Here is a 24,899-nt window from a genome sequence, read left to right as displayed (position 1 = left end):
GCATTATTTTTAGTTTTTTATAGTGCAAATTAGTCTCTAGTCCTAGCCCTCTGTTAAGAAGGCAAGTTTACATGAGAGCCCACATACGTGCTGCATTCACCAGTTCTTGATGTATACCTCTGTATACAAGGATTCGACAGCCTTCTGGCCTGCCGCATCTGGAACACAGTGCAAAGCTAAGATTAGAGTAACCTAAACTTGGGGAAAGAAGAGAAGAGAGGGAAAAAGAAAGAAGTCATGCAGACAGTAATAGCTAGATTGCTCAGTTAGCCCCACAAAAAAAAGATACACAAAGAAAGATTATCTGCATATTTTCATTCCCCCAAAAAGAAACAAAATTTATGATAGGAAGTTTTATTTAAAAGCATGAAGCAGCTCCCAGCTGCAAAAAATAACTGAGAGCTTAGATTGAGTTAACAGAAACACAGTATCAATGCAAATGTATAGTCAAAAGCCAGATTTAAGTTACTAGATTTCAGATTATGGGGGGTAATGATACACTCAGCTTATTACAAAACATCCCATAGCCAGAAAGTGAAAACCATAGCTTGCAACATCTGAACTGTAAAGTATTCCATTTGTTAAATTTGGACATACTTGAAGACACTGTGACACTACAGTAACCTTCACTGTTCACAAGTTAATGTACTTTGTACTGAACGTCTAATACAATTTAAATGCAAGTATGTATGAAATGTTGGCATCCACATGGCTTCACAAATATTAAGATTTGTCACAGTGCCTCAGTTCAGTAATGCTACATGGTGTTCACACTACGTTTCCAACAGCAAAAACTAATTCATGTGAGCAGAGATCTCAGAGAAGTTACTTTAAATTTGAATCTATATCCGCATATACAATAAACTATCAACAATAGAGAATGCCAATTTAGTAGTGAGAGTGGTTAAAAACAAGTTAGGATATTGTCATTTGATCGCAAAATTCAGCAATTAACAGAAACACCTCACAGGAATTAAAGTTTCAATTTTACTTCCAAACTAGTAGCAGCATAGTGACAAAGATCATAGTGAACTCAGAATTTTTCTAGGTTAGCACTTGCATTATCTACGTGTTCATGACAATACAATGCACATAAAGTTACATACATGTAAGACTAAGATAAGTGCTCAATTAAAAACGCAAAATATTTTATGCCAGTCTGTCTGAAAGTTCATGCAAAGATGCCATGTTACTACAGGACAGGATAGAGGACAGGCGAAAGGAAAAAACAACTAGAACTTAACGTGCACAAGCGAACATCAACTAATCACATTTTCTCTGAGGTTCAGAATAACATACGGAAGCTGCTGATCTTCCAGGTCCCCGCTGTGCTACAATGGCCCCAGAAATTGCTTTTATCCAACTGTGCATGTCTTCTGGACTGTCCGCCTGGATCAAACAATATGCATTACATTTAACATAACCAACTCTCAACTTTCCCAGTGTCCTGACCATCTGCATTAAAATGACAGCCTTACCCTACTTTAGTAGTCTGTTATTTAAAGCCATAGGGACTTCCATTTCTTAACCCAGACATCTCTTAAAATCTTACCCTGAATTTACTATTGTATGTATATGGTTATATAAAATAATAAGCAAGAAATAAGTATTTTTATACTATTTGCATACTCTAGACTCAAATTTTTACTTTCAGCAAACAAAAAAATTAAAGCGCCCACAGAAATTCTTACAGGAGATCTGCTGACCCCTCTTAGCAGACTTTGGCCAATGACGTAACTTCTGTACTTTTCAGTCACTGCTGCACTTTCCTTCTATGAGGTATTTATTGAAGAGTTACAGTAAACTAAAAATCAGTCTCTGTCGGGGGTCAGCTGCACATTTACTTAGAACAACAATCCAACAAAGATGCAATAGATTAACAGTGAATACCAAGGGGGTACATATCTGGGATGAAGACAGACAAAAAGCTAAAGCCGTCTCCTAATTAGGTCGCAACTTTATTAAACTAGCACATCCACCCAGCAAGAAACATCTGCCACATGTCACTTAATTATGTTCAGCTATAGGACAGCTCATTACTCAGCATCTGGCACCACTGTCTGTATTAGACTACACAGGCATTTCTGATCCTACCAGGGAAACTCAAAAGTTATTTCCAGTACAACAAGCACCACATTCCCACAGAGCTAGGAAAAGCAAGTCTGTGATTCGCATTATATCCAAACATTTAAAAGGTAACATGGTAACGATGCAGTGAATAAAGTGCATATGGATACATATTACCAAATAGGTACTGAAATCGAAATATTGCTGTGCTTTACTAGATATTTTAATGTGTCAGTAACTTGAATCTGAGAAGTCAATTACTATAGAGAAAAATTCTGTACTTCAAAATAAAAGATTTTAAAATATTGAGTTGATCCTACAGAATTTGAAGACCCGAATGCCAACAAAATCACATTAGGAGTTATTGCTTTCATACACTACCAACATAACAGTTGCTGTTATGTGGAATGTTTCTCATATGCATCTTTCTGAAACATAACAAAGACCACATTCCCTCTGAAAATCACAGCATAGTTAAATACAACTTAAAAAGCAAAATAGCAGCGCTTCTTTGCTTTGACTATGGCAGACTCCTGGTTTTGTCCAATGTTTAAAAAAGAAATTACCTGTACATAAAAGGTTCGAGAAGTTGTTACAATTTCAAAGAGATTGTCTCTCATCATTATATCACTGTAAATGAAACACAAATACTTTAAAAGCAAGTACAACTTTTTATTTTAAAGAGAGACTAGGATGTGCAGAGAAGCAGAGCATTTGTTGTCTGAAGACCTTTGCATTTCTTTATCATTCTACTGTTGTTTTTTTGGTAAATACCAAGTAGAAAAAGAAAACCAGCATTTCTTACTCATTTTAATCCTAAGACTCTTCAGTTTATCAGTGGCATGCATGCTACTGCATGTATTTTTAATTAGAACATTCTAAACCATTTCATGTTAAGTTAAAAATATTTATTGTCCTAGTCAAATTTCTGTAAAATTTCACATCTGTATTTTGTTATGTCTTTGCAAAGTATTCATCCTAAGCAGCAGCTTGCTAAAAAAAAACCTACTACAAAGGCAATTAATTCCTTACTATATTGCCATTTGGTGGGAGGGAAACAGCAGGAGGAAGAGTGTTCTCATCTAAATTCAGACATTTAACATAAGCTAATGTCCTCTAAAGGTTTAGAGATTATATAAGCAGAACCAAGATTCCTAAAATTGCTGCCTCAAATCAGACAGAACCCATGCATCTCTGACTCATGATTGCATGATACTCCTTTGTTCCACCCTTGTCCAATGCATTTACATCCTAGTGTATGTTACAAGTTGGAAACACACACTAATGCAGGACCCTCAAAACCAGTTCTATGCACAAATCTACTTGCTGTCCCATAAGAGTATCACACATGCATACATCAACCAAAGCTATTAAAAAGTTCTCCATTGTTTCCAATAAGCAGTCTAGCCATCACAAAGCAGTGTACTACATCTCATGTAACCATGTCAGTGCTTCTCTCCTCACCTTTGTTTGCATTCCTGAACTTTATGGACCTCCTTAAGTGGTATAACCCTGAGAGGTTCCTTTTCCTGGGGGGAAAAAAAAAAAAGGCAAAAATAGTTCAGTAGAGTATATCTAACAACTAGAATACTGTCAAAAAGCCAGGGGTCACGGCAGTTGACAGCAGCAGATTTACATAAATGAGACTTTCAAAAGGTGATGTCAACCAAAATTTAATTTGCTTTTGTAAGTATGAAACAAACCATGGCACTTGCAACGAAGAGGAGGCGCAATCAAGAAGTAAAAAACCCAAAAACATTCATTCACCTTACCATAATGGAGACAACCACCCCTGTCCCCTTCCCCTAACTAGATCACAAAATTGAATCTGGCCTCAAGCAGTTTATTTCAGTAAAACTGTGATGATATTCATTTGCTATGAAATGCTACAATACAAGATGCTTTGTTAATTGTACTGCATGACGTGGCTTTAAGTCAGATTAATTGTACCCTATACTCAATACAATTAAAAATAATACAAAGAAATCAATCGTACCAAAACCTGTAAAAGAGCAAGTATTCTTAAAGCATATGAAAATTCTGCTACCGTAACAAGAATAAGTGTTACAATTCTGTCAAAGTTTCACACAACAGGAAAAAAGTGTGAAAGTATTAGTTTGAATGTTCTCTTTTGCCATGACAACGTAATGTCATACATACTATTATTTTTCTGTGGTTGTTACAGTAAAACACAAACAAACAACTTATTTTACCTCCTAATGTGTTTTCTTTAAGCAATGTTACAATGGACTGCTCCAGCTGGTAGACAAAACAAAAGCTGTCAACTCTGCAATGACTACTTTCTCTACAATTTCTATTACATATACTTGAGATTTATGTTGTTATAGCAAACAGTGGATGTCACACAAATATAACCATCCTTAAATGTCAGTTTTCATTAGATCACTTGTCTCTATAGCAGATCAAACGTACCGAGTTTAAAACTCAATGCTTTCAGTTATTTTGCCCCTCTTTCCCCCCTCTCCCCTCCCTGCTCTTCCTAGGTTCATTCATCCATTACAAGAGTTTTCAAAGTAATACATCAAACGTGAACTGCAAGATCATTCCTGGAATACAGACACCTGTTGCAGGGAAGATCTCAGCTCAGAAATGATAATTTTCTGAGTCTGACACTGCCTGTATTCCACTATGCTCCACCTGAAGACTGACATGGGCTCTTCCTCCAACTGAGAAGAGGAGATGACTAAGGGGTGGGGACGATGACATGACACCAAACCACCACAACAAAAAAAATTCCCAGAATCTACACATTTTTGAATTTAAAAAAAAAGCAAAAAACTTTTTTACATTTTTGAGAGCAGAGAACTCGGATATATTTCTACAGATGCAAACTTCAAGATACTCAGTAAGTCATTTGGAGTACTGGTGAGCAGGCTGGCTGTCAAGACAAACTAACTTCAAGAAAGAGCCATACTTGACTGAAGACCGCAACTATTGGGAACTGAAGTCCAATAGAAAGAAGTTTTCCAGAATTAGAAGTCTGATGCTACACTAGCTGAATACGACCTCCATGCCATAGCCTTCTTAACCACAAAAGGCTTGACAAATAATCACTATTGAACTTTTTTTCCTATCTTTGTATTACTCTCATTAGGAACAGAAGATTATTGGGGAAACGGAGATCCCACACATTGCTGAAAGAAATAATTCACCACTTGAAATCTTCAGAAGACAGCGCTTTACCCTTTTTGTGTTTGTAGGAGATAAATAAAAGTCTGATGGACATATGGTTAAGTTGTTGCAGGTGTTTTCTTCTTGGTGGGCTGTGCTCTGGAAGTTTTGCTCTTTCCAGTACAGATTGAATGTCTCTCCAACATGTATGTTTCAGACAAGGCAGATCCTAATTGTTTATGTAGTCCAATAAAAAGGACACTATATTCCCTACCTATTCAGTACATGCTTCCCTGAACAGGGATGACTCCCTTAAAATGGAAAAAAAGCTAGTTTCAGTAAAAATTGTGAAGCAGGATCTACTTCCCTGTTGACCGACAGCTGGTCAGTCCAGTACCTTCCTCAAACTGCAGCAAGGGCATATTAGCCTGAAGAATAGAGGACACTACAAGATTTTATATTGTTCAAAATAGTTAAACTAGAAAGGAGCATGATGTATGTATTTCTACCATCTTTCTAGTATACTCTCACACAGCACAACTCTTCACTGAGTTAGAATTTGCTTGTGAGCAATCTGCACTCAGGTTTGTTTTTTTTTTAAATAGACAGTTTATTATAGGCAATGAGTCAGAGTTGTGTTATGCTGACAGTTTAACAAAGATAATGATGCAAGATCAAACTCCTGCTACTGTTGTATACTCCCTCATTAAAAGTAAAGCAAAAGTTCTCTTCAGAAACAGCCTGAAATTTGGGTTCTTGACATTTTACATCTTACAGTTGGCCTGTAAACTCAATTTTCCTTAACTTATAATACTTTATAACTCAGACTTCATTCCTTAGGTACAGATTTTCTCATGTTCAGTAAGTGTGGAATTCCTTTTTGGGGAAAACAGACTGTCTCCAGTACCAGCCACTTCATTTTTAAATGAAGCCTGAAGGCACTTAACATTTGGTCAAAGGGTTGAATACTGGTTAGTGGGGAAGGAAGATCATGAAACCGAAACAAACTCTGTAAGTGTTGCTTCTGAACAGCAGGGTTCTTTGCCTGTCTTGGCTGCCCTGGTGAAACAAGTGCGTGGGAAAAGATCCCGTCATTTGTATAATAAAACACCCCGTAATTCTAACTTTACATTAAGAATTCCAAGATTACGGTTTTGTCGCTCTACATAATGATCAGCTGTTTCAAGAACAGAATTAATTATATGTGAGTAAAGTGATGTAAGATACTAATAGAAAAGTTACGTTGATTGTAGAATATATCCTACTACTGTTCTTCAGTGCCCTACAGACAGGTTCCCAAAAGTCCAAGTTAACAGCCACCCTATTAATTTTTTGTTCTTCCCAATCATGAAAAGTTATTACAGGACAGAGTTAAGAGCTGCAGGAGCAGCAGAGCACATTTTTCAAATACAAGCATATTTCTTTAGATTTTCTTGCAACTATCACTGGAAAAATAACACACATTTGGAAACTTACTAGTTCAGACTTGAAATATCCTATTGTGTTTTCATCTAACTGAAAGTATCTTCTCTTCCAGTTCTTCATCTGTTAAAGGAAAACAAATATTTGTATATAAAATACAAATATACTTACATGCTATATATTATTCATGTTTATGTATTTAATTATATTTCTAATTCTAGCTTATATTTATAATATATATTGTATAATTCCTATTTATTTATAATTATTCATCTATAATATTTATACTTTTTATATATTACATATATTTATGCATGTTGTGTATATATAGAGTGCCCCCAAAATAATTCTGCAAGACTGCCTATTTTTTTTTTTTTTAAACTGCAAAAATTAACAATTCTGGAAGCCACTATTTTCTATTATAAGAATTTTTCAGCAATCTCCACTGAAACTGTAGCAACTCAGCAACACAAATACCCTGTAAGAAATGTTAAAAGACAGTACGTTAAAGGTTTCTACTTTATTTTTAACTAAAAAAGGAATGTTACAAAAAGAAGCTTCATAATCTAAAATGAGCCTGAGAACTCACAAAGCATGCATATCTTGCTTAATCTGAACTATCTGTTCCTTCTTTTAGCAAGGCATCATTATCTGAAAGTCTTTTCCAACCTAAACGATTCTATGAATAGTTCCACTTGTGTTAATCAGTCTGTCAAGTTGTACAATTCTTCCTCTGAACTGAAAAATTAGCTTTTTCTAAACATTTTAGTGGTTTAAAAAGCATGCAGACATTGAACTTCTGCCTTCATTTAGATGCTTCTAGTAAGCAAAATAAGGATCTCTACATAACTGTAGAACAGAAGAATTCCTAGTTGCATGCACTAACCATAATGTGAAAGTCTCTGTGCACACAACTTTTCCTCTCCAAAACGTCTCCAACAACCTAACACTGAAGAAAGTAATGAAAAGAAGTAATACAGACATAAATTACATGCTACTGGAGGATAAGTTTTATCTTTAGCCATCCTTAATATTGTCAGTAGTGCTAAAGTTACTGGTAATTATTTCTTTTTTTTTTTAATCACCTACTTCATAAGTACAACTACCACCCTAGGACCTTTGTTCTTGATTAGCGACACACACTGATCTCAAATACTTACCACGGCTCCTTGTTTTACACAATAGCCAGCTTTGATAACAGCATTATCTGGGGGATGCTTAGCAGTAAAATAAGGAAGGTGACTTTGTGACCGCTTCAAATAACTCCTATCACCCCCTTCACTGCACTCACTGATTTCTTCTTTCTAGAAAAAAGCAGGAAAGTTCAGGATACTCTCAGTTTTTTTCTGAAGGTCAAAGAATAACTACACTAGTTATAATAGGAAATAATTGTATCATCCCATGCTCCCAAATCCCATTTACAATTTGTTTGAAAAGATAAAATATTTCAACTGATTTCTAGAGACAATATACGAGACTCTCCAAGGGCTCTGGTTGAGTACCTGCAAGCTCCATTTAGAAACTAAACTAAGAAAGTGCTGAGTATTCTCAAACAATATTGACAGACACTCAGTGAAGAATGTTACAGACCTAAAGACAAGATATATGCATGTATTTAGTGCAAACTCATAACGTGACTTTAAAGGCAAAACACTAGAGGAGGCTACAGTGAAGAAAAAGCTATTTCTAGGACTGTAACACACATCAGAATTCACCAACTTTTTAAATGCAGTTCAGGTGTATACATGTCATTTACATGATATTAATCCAAACTGTAACTATTTTCAGCTCAGGGAACTTCCAGAAACAGATACAGGTCTGTATCTTTTAACACTGCATAGATTCTTCTTCCATGAGCTTGTCCAATCTCTCAAACTCGGGAAAGTTTCTTGCATCCATGCCATCTGTTGGCAAGGAGTACCTTATGTTTTATTACTCACTGAAAGAACTCCTCCTTCCCTTTGTTTCACCTGGTTACACCATTAGCTTTGTTTAAAAGCCCATAGCTCTCATACTGGAAAAGACAGTTTACACTATCCACTCCTGCCAATCATGATTTTGCAGAGCTCTCACATCCTCCTCTAGTTATTTCTTTTGCACACGGAAGAGTACTACTAGCCCACTCAATTGTTCTTCATATGGAGATCATTCCACATGGACCAATCATCCTTGAAATCTTTCTCTGAAACTTTCCAATTCTAGTTTAAGTTGAGAACAAAACTGGACACAGTAATCAAGGTCTGGTCAAAGACAGGATTTATACAGCAACAAAGATGTTTTCTGTTTTACTCCTTATTCTTTTTGTAGTAACTCCTAATATTTGTGGGGTTTTTCCTCCACTGTAACTGAACACTAAGATGATGTTTTCATAGTGTGACTACAACTCTTACCTCTCACTCAAGTGGAAATGGTTATTTCACAATCTAGTGTTTTCTATAAAAACTAGGATTGTTTTTCCCAGAATCCCTTACATCACATTTATTTTCACTGACTTTCACTTGCTATCTTATCCACACATGCCATTTCAAGGCCCTTCTGCAATAGTTTAATCTGCTGTCATCCTTACTACCTCTAATAACATAGTGTATATATAATCAGCTGACTTAATCACCTCTTTTTTTGCCCACTTTTCCTGGCAGTTAAAAAGACAGAACTTTGGCACTGTTAACGCCAACAATTCATTTCACACGCACAAAAATACGTTTTCAGCATACTAACTGATACCTGTGAGGAAAAATCAACACTCAAGTAATTCTTTATAGTCTTGTATAATTCTCTATGATCTTCTATAAAGGGAATAAAATCCTCAAAAAAACCCAGTCAGTATCAATAAACGGTGCACATCAAAGTATGAGTCCTTTGAGCAAGGTGAGAAGCTGACAGCTATATTGTGATACATAACCTATTCTCACCTGTCAAACAACAAAGCTTCCTCTATCAAATAATAGCCCACTTGTTTTAAGGGTATTACCTGGGTAGGTGTAATGATAGGAACGCCACCCACAATTTCTGTCCTGTAAGAGACTTGCTTCTTTCCACCTGGGCTTTCAGCTTGACGATTTGCATTATCCATTTGACAGAGAGGATCAGACTGCTTTGGTACCTGAAAGTGGAATACGGTAATTAACGTAAGTTTTATGAAACCTAAAAAAGCCCTAATCATTACTCAAGAATTTTTAATTTATCTTCAGCAGGATTTAACAAATGTCCTCTAATTGTAAAAGGCTAGAAATAGCTTACATGAAAATTTGTCGCAATGGCTATGCATTAGTTCTCAGAAGAAAACCGGTGCCAGTAAAGACATTTCACCAGGTGTCCTGAAATCTAAAAATTGATTCCCAGCTTTGCCATAAGTGCTATACTTGATCTTCAAGAAGCACTGCTAATTTGTAGAAGAACTGGTTCTTTATTTTTCACTTGCTTTCAGTTTTAGTAATAAGTGTTTTAGACTGGAGATGCCCCAGTGCCTGTAGAGCTAGCACAGTAAGGCCATAAACACAGGGCTACAGCATTAAGACTTTTGTCAAATAGGATGCCTGACCAGTATGACATTTGTACTCACGTTCCAATACCTGGCATGAAGACTGTGTGTACTGCCTCTGTCCAAAATGACCTTAACTACCTATTTCTAACTATCATTAACTATTAGATAACTCTCTCAAATGTGGAACTAAAGCAATCAAAACACCACAGGAATTTAATTTCCCCAATAAGTGTTTTGATCTAAAATGTTTACTCAAATTTCTGAGTTTGTGCAAGAAGTAAACACCTGTAACTTAAGAAATGCACTAACTGGCTACCTAAGACATTTTCATTTATAATCTCCTTTCACCCCTAGTATTAATATAGTAAATTTGAAGTGACTTCAACAAGAAGAGATCGAGAGTCTCACACCAAAATATCTTAGCCAGCAACCTACTGGATATTTACATAGGACATGCAAATCCCTTCAGAAAGGACACACAAATTGTCTTTACACAGTGAATTACCACGCAAGACTGTGGCACATTCAAAACCTGAAATTGAACTGATCTAGACAAAAACAAAGCTACTTTATAGTCTGCTGTGATTCTAGTTCCTATGTCCAGGACTGCTTATTTTACAAAAAAACAGCCTGCAAAGTACAAAGAGCCCTGAGAGCACAAATGTCAGCCTAGGACAGCTTCCTCCTGGCCAAGTGAAGGTGGCACTCAGCAGCTTGCTCAGCTGTGGCCTCAGGCTCATTCTCTCACTTCCACTGTCCCCTTAGCCTCGCACAACACCCAGCTTTGCTAGCACAGGTAAAAGGTGACTCCATTCACAGCCAATTCTGGCGCTGAAGGATAAGACATTCTCCTAGTGCACACAGATGATGCGCCTCAGCCTTTCAAGAAAAGGGGCTTGTAGCTACAGCTTTATGGGTAAGTGCTTCAGCCATCACAAACTCCTACTTAAAATGTTACAGACAAAACCCACAACCACCTTCTCATATGAATGCATTTTCAAATAGTACTCAAATAGGTACATCACGTGCTAGACTGCAAAGGTTCATAGTTATTTTGAGATTATCAGCACTCAGAGTATAAAAATGCAACGAATCTTGGAGGATTACAATCTGCAGCAAGTAAAGCTCATATGAAAATTAATAATTGAATAACCTTAATTATTTGATTAAGTCCCTGGCCCTACTAAATAACCTCTGAACAGATTAACAGTTCAAAGGCTTGTTCCTTCAAAGACAAACAATACTAATGATTTCACCAGCCATTTAGAATGCAAGTTAAACACATGATAAACAGCTTGCAGACTAAATTCTAATTTGATGCAATTAATTCTTTATTCACTCTATTTCTTGAACTGGAAACACTTCAAGCCTGGTTGTGGTGTATCCTCCTTATGAAAAACCCAAGTGAGAAGGCTTTGTGTTTCTGGGTTTTGTATTTATTATTAGTAGTAACGTTTTTATAATTCCAAAGGAAGGGCTACATTAAAACAATGCAAACGACTCATGGAAACATCCTTAGATAACCTAAAAATGAGAAAGTTACTGACAAGAAATACGAATGTGTGCACCCATGCTCAAAATCGCTTCTTTGTAAGGGTATGCTCTCAAAACAGTTCATGTCATCACTTCCCCAAAACTGGCGAGAAAATAAAACCATAACTTCTGCCTCCTGAAAAGACTGAGGTAATACGTGGGTTTTTCTACCATGTGACAACAAGTTGTCCTGGTACAAACAATTTACAATTACAAGTAATTTAACACTTATCAGAAGAATGCATTAATGTTTCTTTGAATGGATGTTTCTTGAAATCAGAAGAGCATCTTTGGAACATGGTATGATGTGTTTGCTCATTATTTTAGTGATACTTTAAGAAATACAAACTTTTGACACCAGGCAAATGTTTGTCTATCTTTTCATTGCTTGCAATTGTCTTCTGGATATTTCAATTAATATTAAATGTGTATGGTTAATTTTAAACTATTAGAAACCATCATATGCTATAATAAAAAAGAATCACATTTTTGTCCAATTTCCAAAGCAAGAAGCACAACAAACTCAAGTTTAGGGAGAGTTCTGTACAGTTTCTCCAAGTCTTGGAAAGCCAAGCCAAGACTTGTTTGTAGAGATAAAAAAGACTACTCTAGCATAAAAACTGGAGGCAAAGGTTACATTTAAGCACCTTGAGACAGTCACCATTTGAAAGCATTGCTAAATATCAACTAAACCACTTACTGTGATTTTGGTAGCTTTGTTCAGAACATTTACCCATTCAACTAGGTCCTGCTGATCATTGGCTTGTAGAAAGTATTTTCTCATCCCTGCATTCATAACTGTTAAAAACCATTATGAAAAGTTAACAACACTGAAATTTAAGAGCAAACGTAACACCATCATAAAAAGATTTCATTCCAGATGGAAAATCCAGTGGAAGTATTTAAGCTCTCTGCTGCACTTCTTTTTAGAAAGTCATCTTAAGATATATATCCACTTGACAGGCTTGCTTTATTCTAAAACCACCTATTTTTCTTTTTTAAGCTCTCCACTTAAACCACATCGTACAGATTTGTTAAATAATTTTTATTAGATAGAAATAAAGCCTTGAATTTTATCAGAATTTTCTACAGCTCCATTTCCCTTTTCTCAATTTCCCTAAGCAACAAAGTTTTATACATGGGGACTTCTACAATTTCTCCTTTTAATCCTCTGACCAGTATCTGTTATCCTTTGCAACAAACTCATTAACATGACTATGATCACTGATTTTTTTTTTTTTTTTTAATTTGTGGAAAAAATCAGTATTGATTACTAAGTATGTGATGCTCAGGACCAAACAACTTTAAAATAGCCAGAACATAAACCTTCATTCTACTTTAGTGACTTGACAGAGAAAGCATATTTTTAATAAGTTTATATATCTACCTGGCAACACCAGCATACCTTTATCCAAAAAGGACAAACATATTTCTGTGTAACAGCAAAAAAATCCTGGCTAGTTTTCTCACAAATTAAGAACTTCTCTTGAAATTAGTTTTAAGGTGAACAGTGACTAAAACCTTCCCAGAACTTTGAAGCATTGCAGCTAAAGTCTGAACAGATTTTGCTGCTCTACCTGTAACATAACAGTTCTTTGCTAACAGCAAACACATGCCAGAAACAGATACTTTTTACTCTTCTATCATCTTTCTCCCCAAAGTGAATGGTTTGAAGCAAACATCATTAGATGCAAATATAAATTCAAAATACAGAACTGTATAATGAGTTGACTAAAACAACAACTCCCAGCATTTAAATAAAAAGGCAATAAACATAATTTTTTCCTCTAAAAAGTATCAAAACCACTTTAATAAATCAGAAATATTAAAAGCTTTCAGCCAGCATCTTGGACCGTTAAGGCTTTTTAGAGCTGGCCCACTGACAAGAGCAACTTTACAACTGATGAAGCCAAACACCTCTACACATGCACGTGCAGAGGAATCTGCAGATGGCACTGAATTGCCATGCTAGGTACTAGTGTAGAATCCCTGATGCCTTACACACAGGGGTGATTTACCAAGCATTTCATGAGCTCCAACACAGAGACTGCACCAGTCCAGTAGAGCTGCCTTCTCTGGGCCTGTACAACACTGCACATGGCAAAGGACGCCTTAACTAATTGTCACAAAACCTTCAGGCATTTTCAGTACTTTCATCTGAGCTATAACTCTTAACATGAATGCAGCCATAAGGAATGGTTATTCATAAACAGAGCAGAGGCTGATTCCAGTCTCTACACATACTTTTGTGAATGCCAATTGCTTGTCAAACAAATCTGGAATTATGGTAAATTCTGGACAAACTACTTATAAGAAAAATCTAAAAAGAGACCACAAGGGGCTTTTATGATTATCTAAAGCTTTACTCAGGTTTAAATAAGTTTAAGTACCAATAAGCCTAGAAGGTACCCCAAGCAAATTCTTCTTCGGTGCATCAATAGAGGCTGAAATTTAACGTAAGAGCATTGGCTGACAGTATTTTTAGATCAATTAAATCAACTCTTTTATCAGTAATACTGATTAAAATAGTTAAATTACTTGTCTTCATAGCTGACAGGCATGCCACGTTTCTGAAGACACCCATCATTTTTGATTAGCTTATTAATGCCTCAAAAATTTCAAATATCTGAAAAACGGCTCTCACCTACTCCTTGTTAAGCTGCAATATAAAAAGCCACAAAAACACCTTCTGAAGAAGCCAGTATTTCCCTCATACTAAAGAAGAAACAGTGAATACAAGCTATTTTTAAGAAATACACTACCAGCTGTATCTAGTAACAGAATTGCAGAACTTTATCTTTGTTTCAAATTTCTGAAGAATGTACTTGATGCACACACTGCATGCAAGAACTTACCAAAACAGAATTCTGCCTTTGGCCTTAGCTTAGTTGCATCGCTAACCTAGCAGGGAAATTAAGATTATAAATATCACTGTGCATACAAAATATACATCAGATATCACAATTTTTTTTCCTCTTTCAAGTGGCTAAATTTGAAGATTAGCAGCATAGCAAGCTTGTTAGGTATAAAGATATACGGATATAACAAAAAATACTATATAAAATTCAGTTTAAGATGTGCAACCTATGGTAAGAAGACAGCTTAAGCCATATGTTCCTATTCCTTAAGTTTAAGGATTCATTACCAGACAAATGTTGAAATCTGAAAACATAACACTTCTACTTGCATTTTGAAGTTCTACATCTCAACTGAACTAAAAATTCAAGGACATTTCATACTGTCAAGGACATTAGTTCTATTTTAGTTCATTAACATAAAAAGAATAGCAGCCACTTTTCTTTAGAAGTCTCTAAAATGTTGCAGTGTTGGGGGAAGGAGAGAAGCGGGTGTCCTGTTTTGAGAGAGGTGTCAACATTTTTACATTATAGAGCACTTCTATCAAGGGTAGGGGAGAAGGCAAAGCACTCTCACATCAAAACCTTTTTTTTGGCCAGAAAAAAAAAAACACGTACTACGTAACTAGAAGAACTATGGAAAGTTAGAGCATCTGCACAGGAGGCACGCTTGAGCTGCCTTCAAAGGTGCACACAGGTGCAAAAGCACAGGTGACCACCCCTGCTCCCATTAAAAGTGAGATACAAGATTTCAGATTTCTTAAGATGACAACTGTGAGGTTTGGGGCAGAGTAAGCATAGAAGAAGGAAACCAAGAAGGACATAAGCAGATCTCCACTGACATTTATGTACTCATGATACAACCAGCATCAATGATACCTTTTACAAGAACACAAAACAAGGAAGGTGGGAAGATGCAGTATGACAAGAAAAGCAAAGGAAGGATGAGAAATGAGCAGAAAGACAAGAGAAGGTCAATTATTTTTCTCCACTTATTTGTTAATGCAGTATCTGCTACAAATTGAACCATGGAGACTTTCTTAGTTCACAGTTTTCTTTCAGACATATTCAGAAGTGAGTGTATACAGAGTGTAATGAACTAAGTATTTTCTAGAAATTTTTCTGTTCTATCTATTAAAGATCGTTATTACTTGCAGACTATCACACCCAAAGACTTATCTTCCACTTCATAAATGGCCTGCCTTTTCTCCAAGACTAATTAGAAATCAAAAACTCAAACAACTGAAACATACAGCTCAAACATTAATTCTATGCAGCACAAAGAGCTGCCATTTGAAATCACAAAACAAACTTAGACAAAACAGTAATTAGTCTGTTCTTATTTTAACCTGATACTATTGAAGTGTTTGTAACACTTCTCTAAAATTCAGGAGTAGCACACAAGCAAAAAGCTTCCCATGCGCTACATAAGAGGCTTTTAAAATTGTCTAAAGCTGAGGCCTTCAGAAGGAGCCCTTGGTAGTTATCACCAAAACTTAGCAACAAGTGTCTTACATATTATCTTACCTTTGAAATATAAGTAAGTTTAATGACTCCAACAGGTGGAGATCCAGAGGGAAGATTCTGAAACAAATCATATGTTACAAAGTGAAACTAGTTTATTCTCATATCACAGTCAGTGTTTACGCATGAAAAGCAAACAACTCAATTCCACAAACAAAAAGAAAATCCTATGTGTTTTTATAGACAATATACAATGTATGCTTGAAACAGGATCTAAACTACTTGTTTATTATACACACATCTGTTAATCAACTAAAAACAGAAGGACTGCTAGAAACAATACAAATAGTAATTGTTTCAGAGGTTTATGTATTTTACTAAAGGAAAAAGGATTCTTGCAGGTCTGCATCCAGGAAATCCGGAAAGAATACTTTTTCCTTAACAGATGTTAGAGTCTTATGTATTTTGACCAGGGCAGGCGGAAGGGACAAGAAGTGACATTCATCTATTATGTCAGATACTTCAAAGGCTGTCCCACGTATTTCCCAAAACAGATTGAAAAATCATAGTCTTATCATTTAATATTGAAGTTATTGCAGGGAAAGACCATGATACTTCCTAAAGTTGAGTTAAGCCTAAATATATTTACAATCCAAAAAGGAGCTGTCCATTGTTTTTACACCCTTGCTTAGCACACTAGTCTTAACATTTACATTACTATTTACAATCATCTAGTAGCCTAGAAATACAACAGTTAAAGAACTGAGCATCACAAACCATGGTTAACTTTTTTATTAACTGTTTCTGATGAAACAGTCTTCCTAATTTTATTCCTTTAAATAAAGCATTGTTTTCCATATACTTTTTTCCATTACAATTTTTACTTTCAAAATGGCCCTTTACGTTACAGTATCATTCTTCCCACTACAGGCCTCCCTGGAGACCATAAGAATGGTACTGCATCTGCTTGCTGATCCTTGCCCCAGCTAAAGAGCTCTTCATTATTCCATAGCGCCTCATGAACTTCTACATGGCAAAGAGGAGCCTAATGCTACCCACAGAGTCAGAAAGACGGAAAAATAATTGGTTTATACTCCATTCATATTTCAAAGGTAAGAAGTAGGTTATGTTTACTATAGACTAGTAACACTGAAATTTAAAAAAAAAGTCTTCCCATTCTGCCCAAATAAATTTAAGTTTTACTGTATCAGAATGATTTTGATCCCAGCATACACCAGTTTTATAATCTTTGTATTAGGATAATAATGTGTGATTAATGGTAGACTTAAAAACATTATTTCTTTGAACAGCTGAACTGATTTTCACAGATACAAATAGAGCACTTCTATCCGCATCAAAGGGCCCAGTGAAGTTCTGCACACGCCACAGACTCATCCTATATGAAGAGTTTCATCACTTCAAGGATTAAGAACGGTCTTCACACAGTGGCTTTATAAAAGCTATGCAGTTCTTCAAAACTAAAGCAGCAGTAGAAGAAAATCAAGAAGCTTCAACTTGGCCCTTGCAAGGCACCTCTTCATTTGTGCATGAACTCTAACATTAAAAAAAAAAAGAAAGCCTAAACTAAAACCTTTAAGAGGTGTACACTGCAAGACTGATGTCTTAAAGCTTCCGATGAACTGCAATTTCTATGGCATTTCAAGTTTTTGCACACATGCCCTGGTTATATCACAGGAGAAGCTGAAGAAAAGAACTGCTTCGTATCACTTGTTGAGATCAAACATTTGAAGTCTCTTATTTCCAGAAATTGTTTCTTTTTTCTCCTCAGTAAGAACTTCTGAATGCTTCAGTCACAAGTCACATTCATTGAACTACACATTGTTTAATTATTTTTTTTCATTGGTTCCTTTGAACTGTAGACTTCTACTGCATTTTAACTGTGGTCCTCCTGGCAGAATGGTACATGAATATTCTGGCAGATAGTTGTCAGCTGACCTACATCCTATGCTTTCGTTGTCTCTGTACCCAAACCCTAAGCAATTACCTGTTCTCCCCTATACTAGAAAAGACATCGATGCGTGTACATTGTAAAAGTAGCTTTTATATAAAGGATGTTCTCCATAATGGATACAAGCTTTTCACATTCACGTACCATTCACGCTATATTGAAACTGCAACAAGCATCATTAGAAATTGCGTTCCAATGACTGATTCAGTTGACGTAACATAAAACTGCTAACTGACCCATGCAATGCAAGGAAAACTACATACTTCCATATAGAGTTAAAGGTAAATTAAAAGACCTGAAATAATGAAACTAGTATGTGATTCGGCTCATCTGGTTCTATTACATAGCACTACTTAGTGCCTGCGAGAACCTGCAACACACATTCAAGACACTTGACAGAAAACAAAATAAATATAGCACGTCATGATTAAAAACAAATAACTGATTTACTGAGGTATCAAATTCAGAATCCTATCTATTCCCCAGTTCTCCTGTCGGCAATTCACTGATGTTCGAGTTGTTTGTAATGTTTTGCTACTAGCTGCAATTGGTAATGTTTTAAACAGAAATATGAATTATATTTTTTTCTTTAAAATATTGCACATATTAGCAAAGAGACACTGATTAACAATGATTTCACTTATGTAACTCGCCCCCGCCCAGCTTCCAGATCCATAAACATTAAACCCCATTTTTCTTAAGTAAATTTGTTAAAAATCTGAAAAAGTTTAAATTGATAAAAGCCAGACAACTATTGCCAAGAACATCTCACCTGTGGGTTATCCATGTACCACACCAGACTGTCTTCTCGTGTGTCCAGAATGAAGTACCGCCGCAGAAATTTTCCACTATTCTCATTTTCTTCAATATCTAGGAAACCACAAATGCGATTCTGACGATCCACATAAGGCATTTCTGACCCTGAACATCACACTGCAGACCAAAAAGCATGTAAGTTAAGCAAAGTTCCTTGTTACTAATTTTAAGACTGTTCTGTGCCTACCCATGACATTTTGAGCAGTTTCAACTAGTAGCTTAAAGAAGTTTCTACAGAAGAGTAAGTGAAGTGTAGCTGTTTCCCCCCCCACTACCACCACTGAGTTTTTAGATAGGTCTTTCTTACTTCTTTGGAGCATATATTTAGGATATCTAATACCCTAAGTGCAAAGATACAAGTGGTAAATAGTAGACAACCATCAAGACAAGCTTTTACAAGATCACTAAAGAATAATTAAAGATTCGCCTTCACAACTAGGTTTACACTTCCTTCTTTGACATTGCCTTTCACGGTCAAGAAAGGATCTTAATCAGCAGCTCTACTGTCCAACGTGATTTTTCATATTTTACTTAAGCAAATTCAACAAAATGGCTTTTAGAAACATTGTTCACATTTTTCTTTTCTCCTACAAAAAGAACTTCCTGTCTAACAATGTCTAAGAACAGACATCTTTTTATACGTATACATTAAATAGTCAAAATGAAGTTGTATGTGCAGCAACTGAGATGTGAACACACTTCCTAGTCCGAAACTGAAATCCTTAATATCCACGTGGTACTCAGTTTGAGGTTTGGTTTTTTTGGGGGTTTGGGGGGGGTTGCCTTTTTTTGTTTTGCTTTAAAAAATAAATAGAATAAAAATCTGTACTGCTGACCACCTTTTCCCACTTTGCCTGCTTCACCTTTTATGGCTCTGTCTTACAGCAGGCTATTGCATCATTTTTTTTGCTTCTTTTTATTTTACAGGACAGTCATTTTACCTTAAGAGCCAGCCTTTTAAGACCAAAGATAAATTTGCATACTCCTCTACAAATGGCAATAAACCAACATTTAAATTTTCCCAGAGCAGGAAAGAAACAATTCAGTCTTCTTTACATTTTGTTACAAAACTCAGAAATAGTACATATCCAAAGATATTAACATGAGACATAAAAGGTTTAAGCACTTCACACTTTTCCTAACATCTTTCAGCCTTCACTGTGTAATATAGAAGTTTCTTTTTAATATTTCTTGAAATTGTTTAACTTTACTATTTCCTTGCTTAAAGTTATTTGATTTAAATATAGTTATATACACACACAATGAGGCAGATACCTGGTAACTATCTGTAGCTAGCTATTGATGCACCACAGTAAAACATGATATACGGTTAAGCACATTTTAAAGTGTTTTGGGGAATCAGATATACAGATAAACATATATTTATTTTTTGGGATCAGATATAGAAACATGTAGATATATGCTTGTATTTACAGCTGTCCTTTTACATGACTAATTAGAGTACTAGTCAAATTTTGCTTCAACCACTTTGAGAAACAATTTTTTAAAGAAACCTATTATAATGATTTTGATACCATATTAGAAGAATTTCTAGTAAAGAGTTTTAAGCCATTTAACTCAATCTGTAAGATAACTAACCTTTTTTGTGCCCAACATTGAACTAATCCTCTGGTGCGAACTCAAGTCTGATACATTAAGTTTGGCATCAGGGACCAGATCTAACAATCTCAATTCAGCAGTACTTGCAAAAAGTTGAAAAGATTGCAATATCACAGTGATGACAGACTATTAAAAATGTTAGTGGTTTAGGGGTTTTTTTTTTTTAATATAAGCTATTAAATTCTGAAGTTAAATGCATTTTTACGTATAACAAAGTTAACGCACTTTTGTTTGAGATGCAAGACATTTTCTATTTAGCTACAAGGACATTAAACGTGTCTAAGCCTTCCATTGAGTGCTTGACTGATTTTTCTTTCTACCTCCAAAAGGTAAAAGAATCTCCACATTTAAAGTAGGCAATGATGGTTTAAATCTTCAAAGGCATAGGTTTGTTCTTCAATAAAGTAACAAAATCTACTAAGGTAATCTAAATTTTATTGGTATGTTCCTCAATTTAGATATCACAGATCTAAGACAAGTTCTGTAACTGAGTTATAGTTATAAGTAACAGCAAAAACAAATACTTGAGCACTCTCAAGGCAATGTCATAATCATAACAAACATTCATCAGTAATTCACATGCTGGCTCTTGGGATCACTTCACACTGAAGTAACATCTCACTGTAAACACATCTGTAGCTAGGGGCAAGCTTAAGGGTAGCTATCCTCTAAATTATACCTCTCAGCAGGCAGAAGTTGGCATCACACATTGTTTTCATTTAAATGAACTAAAAAATGTCATTTACCAGTATTGTCCTCAATTGTGCCAGGTGGTCCCTCAACAAAATATACAGCACTTCTGGGACACAATTTCAGCTTAATATCAACAGTTTATGAAGCCCAGAAAAGCCTTGTGCCTAAAAAAAGCAAATATTGGTGGCTGGTTTCCTGTTTGAGCAGGCTTAAACTGCATTCTCTGCAGATGTGAAGAAAACGAAACAAGGAAAACTGTTTTTGAAACAAGATACAAATTGATTAAGAATCCTTGAATAAAGCCAACCAAATGTTAAAGCCTCTATCTTTCAAAAATCCTTTACGAAAAATGAAAGAAGGATACTCATAATGCTCCATTAGAAGTATACAATTAGCTAACATTGAACTACTCCAATACTTTAAATTTTTTTTTTCCAGGGTAAAAGACAAAATTCAGAAGCTTTCTCGTATTTGTCAATAAACCAATTTTCAAAGAAGAAAACCCCTAAATTCATACAAATTTTCTATTTCAAAGTACTACTAGCTAATTTCTAGCCTACAAAATAATACTATTTGCAGTTCCTTTGTCCTCTGATGAAAATACAGGATACACTATCATTAACTTAAAAACTTAAGTTGTAAAACTGTTTTCTTCAGATTAGTTTGAAATTCCTCACGGGATTACTGACATCTACCTGACTGATGCTCTTAAAGAATAAGAGATAAGAAACCCTCTAACTTTATTACAAAATTGAAGTCAAACATGAAATCATGCAACTGTTTTCAAGTTTTAAAAGTCTTGCTTCCATCATATTACATCTTGGCAAGATTCCACTGTAAATTAATACCAATTCTATTCAGCTTTCATTAACAAACCACAATTTGTAGCGCACATAAAAAAAAATCAATTTGTGCCTTTCTTCCAGTTACTAAAGCAACTGAACACACATGACTAAACCACCACTATGACACCCTTCCTGGCAACTCCAGACTGACCAAAAAAAGCTACAAAGACGGAATTACCACATTACTTCTGAAGATTCATAAAAGGAATTGCAGAACTCCAACATTAATCCTTCAGCGTAGGAAGTCTGGCTGGAAGATCACCAGCCTAACAATTCACCAGAACTTCAACTTAAAAGTGTCTTCAGAATACGGATGCTGTCTTACATAGATATGATTTATTTTTCATGAAATTATTATTTCAGGCAATTATAAAACAAAAATCTCCAAGTCTGTGTACGTTTTACAGCTCTTACTACATACACAGTTATTTTCTGCAGCAGAATCTGCAGCACAGAACAGTGTAATAACTCTTCTGCCCACTTTTAGAATCAAATATTATAAAAAGATTATGAGTTCTTAGAGAGAAAAGCTGAAGGCATCAAATCTATAAGAGATTACATACTTCATTTTATTTTGCCTTCCCTCCCCGGAGTAGGGGGGGACAGGGGAGGGAGAAGACATGGGTCAATGACATAGTGGTACTTCAGAAAAATTATTCCCGTGGCCCATTTCCTCTCAGTTCTCGCCATAATCCACCAGAAGCTAAAATATTTTTGAAAACCCATTTTGTGGTGTATATTGACACTCATATGTAAGAATTCAGAAAACTCTCAGCTCCTTAAATTCCTTCTCGGAGGGTTGTGTTATAATCCAAACAGGACGTCTCACTTATTTTTGAAGTCTTACATCCCTCTTTCCAGTGGCGGTGTGCTAATTTAAGTAGGTACAGACCTCATCAGCCCAGCTTCTCTCAGATTTCCCCTCTCACCACTCTTTTCCTCTCGGGTATACCATATACCAACATTCCTCAACATTTATATCACAAACTAAGGCTGCCTGGCCTCCCGGGCACCACTATAAATAAAAATCACAGATCACCTTCTCCCAGTCCATAACTGTAAATGCATGACTGCACGACTAGAACCTGCAGAGGCACACAAGCATCGTTTTCACCATTTGTAACAGACTGCTTAAACTTTCCTATATTAATTTCTATTTTTAGTTTCACACCAGCACCTGCTCTTGAGTTCACCTCCCTTACAGTTTGGTTGCAGCCTCCGTATCTTCAAGTACAAAGTCTATACAAGACTATTAAAGTGGCATGCAAGGTAACATTTCTGTGGCCCAATCTCTCCTTTGACAGCTAATGCTTGATTTCCACAGGCAGGCATAAACCACGGACCGCTGGCTTACTAGAGAAAGTGGAACTTCGTATGAATAAATGACCATGCAATAGGCCTTGCACTATCCACATGAAAGCTTGATTAAGAAATACAGCAAGATGAGCACTGCTCCTTAATACCTTTCAGTTTTATTTTACATGCGTTTTCCCTAAGCTTAGTGTATAATTTTATTATTATTTTTATTTCTTCAGAGTAACACTTCTCCTTCCTGCTCTATTAGCGTATGGACATTTTGAACTTTGGATTTAACCTACCACAGGAGATGACTTTGGGGTTCTTCTATTAGCTAAGAAGATTAAGAAACATACCTTACTACTTACTCATCTGTATGAAATGATGAACAACATTCATAAAACTACACTTGATAAACATAAAGTGATGCCATGAGTCATGCCCATCCTTCCTTTCCACCCCCCTTTTTAAGCTCTACTATTTAAACTAGCTCCATCACCGCAAAGGGAAGGTAAGCAGTATCCTCAGCAATCTCCAGTCTTTCCTGCGGTTTCAGGGACAGCTTAATTATTGAGTGCTCTTGGCTTTTGCCTAGGCAATTACTATCAGCTTCCTGCTGTAAATCAGCTACTCTCCAGTTGGTTATCTCTTTTACTTGCCATTTACTCCATTTACTGACTCCCAAGGGTAAGGGATGAGTTCAGACTGTCCTGCTTATACCTTGAAGAACATAGCAATAAAAGCTTTCCTTCTTGCATAGATCCAGGACAACAAAGCAGGGGGGGTGGGAACCCACAACCCTGAGACAACCAGCTCGGAACAGCCTCTGAAAACAAGTCACATAAATCTTCCAGGACAGTTGTTCAAACGTCTTTATTTTCAACCCCTTGAAAACCTTCCAGCAGCGGCGGAACACCATATAGGTAATTTAAACCAAGATAATGTCTCTGCTCGTCTTTCACAAACCCCTCAAAGCCACAATTTTCTAAGTACCCAAAACGTGACAAAAACACTAATCCAGGAGCTGGAGGGATGACTTGGGTACAATTCTGACAACAACAGAAGATAATTTAGGATTGACTGTTTTAAAATGATACGCTGAGCTTCTCTATTTCCCAAAGATCCTTCACTGATTCATTTTTGTTCTGGAGGGCACAACAGATATTGTATGCTTCTGTTAAACAGAGAAGACACAACTTTGATTTGCTAGAAGCATGAAATTAGCAGCAACATTTTAATTACATCTACAAATGAGAACTGGAAGTCTCCAGGATATACTGACCCCTAAAGTTAGATTCCTTCTCTGAAGTGGTCAAGAAGAAGGAAAAAAGCAGCTGCAAAAGGCCAGTATTCACCTGGAAGAGAATTCCTAAGCATAAGCAGTTAATCTTCAAAATTAAAAAACCTGAAATAAGTACCAGTAGCATTGACCTCTCCTATCCCTGATCAAACTATGAGACATATCAAACAATATATGCCTCCCTCAGCATCTAATCCAACTTCCAACCAGGCCATGATACAGAAGAATCATCATTTGCACTGATGAATCATCTAACAAAAACAGAAGTCTTATCTTGCACTTAAGTCTTACTCAGTCATCACTCTGTCTTCAAAACACATCTGATCTGCTGTTTTCCAGGAAGACTTGTTAAATCAGTGTAAGCCAACTATTCCCTTCTTCTCCAGTATACCTCAGCAAGTCC

General features: G+C 36.0%; 1 protein-coding gene across 5 annotated transcripts in view; it reads right to left on the bottom strand.

Annotated features, from left to right (window-relative positions):
- The window catches only part of PLEKHA1 (pleckstrin homology domain containing A1), a 38,778-nt gene that overhangs the window by 4,538 nt on the left and 9,341 nt on the right, over positions 1-24,899 (bottom strand). Inside the window, exons 2-12 of one of the 5 annotated variants that reach the window (XM_076339180.1) lie at positions 18,699-18,859; positions 16,021-16,077; positions 14,494-14,539; positions 12,339-12,436; positions 9,593-9,724; positions 7,782-7,925; positions 6,676-6,744; positions 3,532-3,596; positions 2,634-2,697; positions 1,300-1,389; positions 118-192 (exon numbers count right to left, since the gene is read on the bottom strand). In XM_076339180.1, the coding sequence (XP_076195295.1) occupies positions 118-192; positions 1,300-1,389; positions 2,634-2,697; positions 3,532-3,596; positions 6,676-6,744; positions 7,782-7,925; positions 9,593-9,724; positions 12,339-12,436; positions 14,494-14,539; positions 16,021-16,077; positions 18,699-18,839 (981 nt within the window). In that variant the 5' untranslated portion in view covers positions 18,840-18,859. Of the gene's footprint in view, positions 1-87; positions 193-1,299; positions 1,390-2,633; positions 2,698-3,531; positions 3,597-6,675; positions 6,745-7,781; positions 7,926-9,592; positions 9,725-12,338; positions 12,437-14,493; positions 14,540-16,020; positions 16,078-18,698; positions 18,860-24,899 lie in introns of those variants that run through there. The other 4 variants (XM_076339177.1, XM_076339178.1, XM_076339176.1 and 1 more) reach the window with 4 other exon arrangements.

Source organism: Aptenodytes patagonicus, chromosome 5 (genome assembly GCF_965638725.1).
Source record: "Aptenodytes patagonicus chromosome 5, bAptPat1.pri.cur, whole genome shotgun sequence".
Classification (NCBI taxonomy): domain Eukaryota; kingdom Metazoa; phylum Chordata; class Aves; order Sphenisciformes; family Spheniscidae; genus Aptenodytes; species Aptenodytes patagonicus.
The sequence above is the reverse complement of the archived record's forward strand: the minus strand, read 5'-3'. Positions and strand labels throughout refer to the sequence as shown.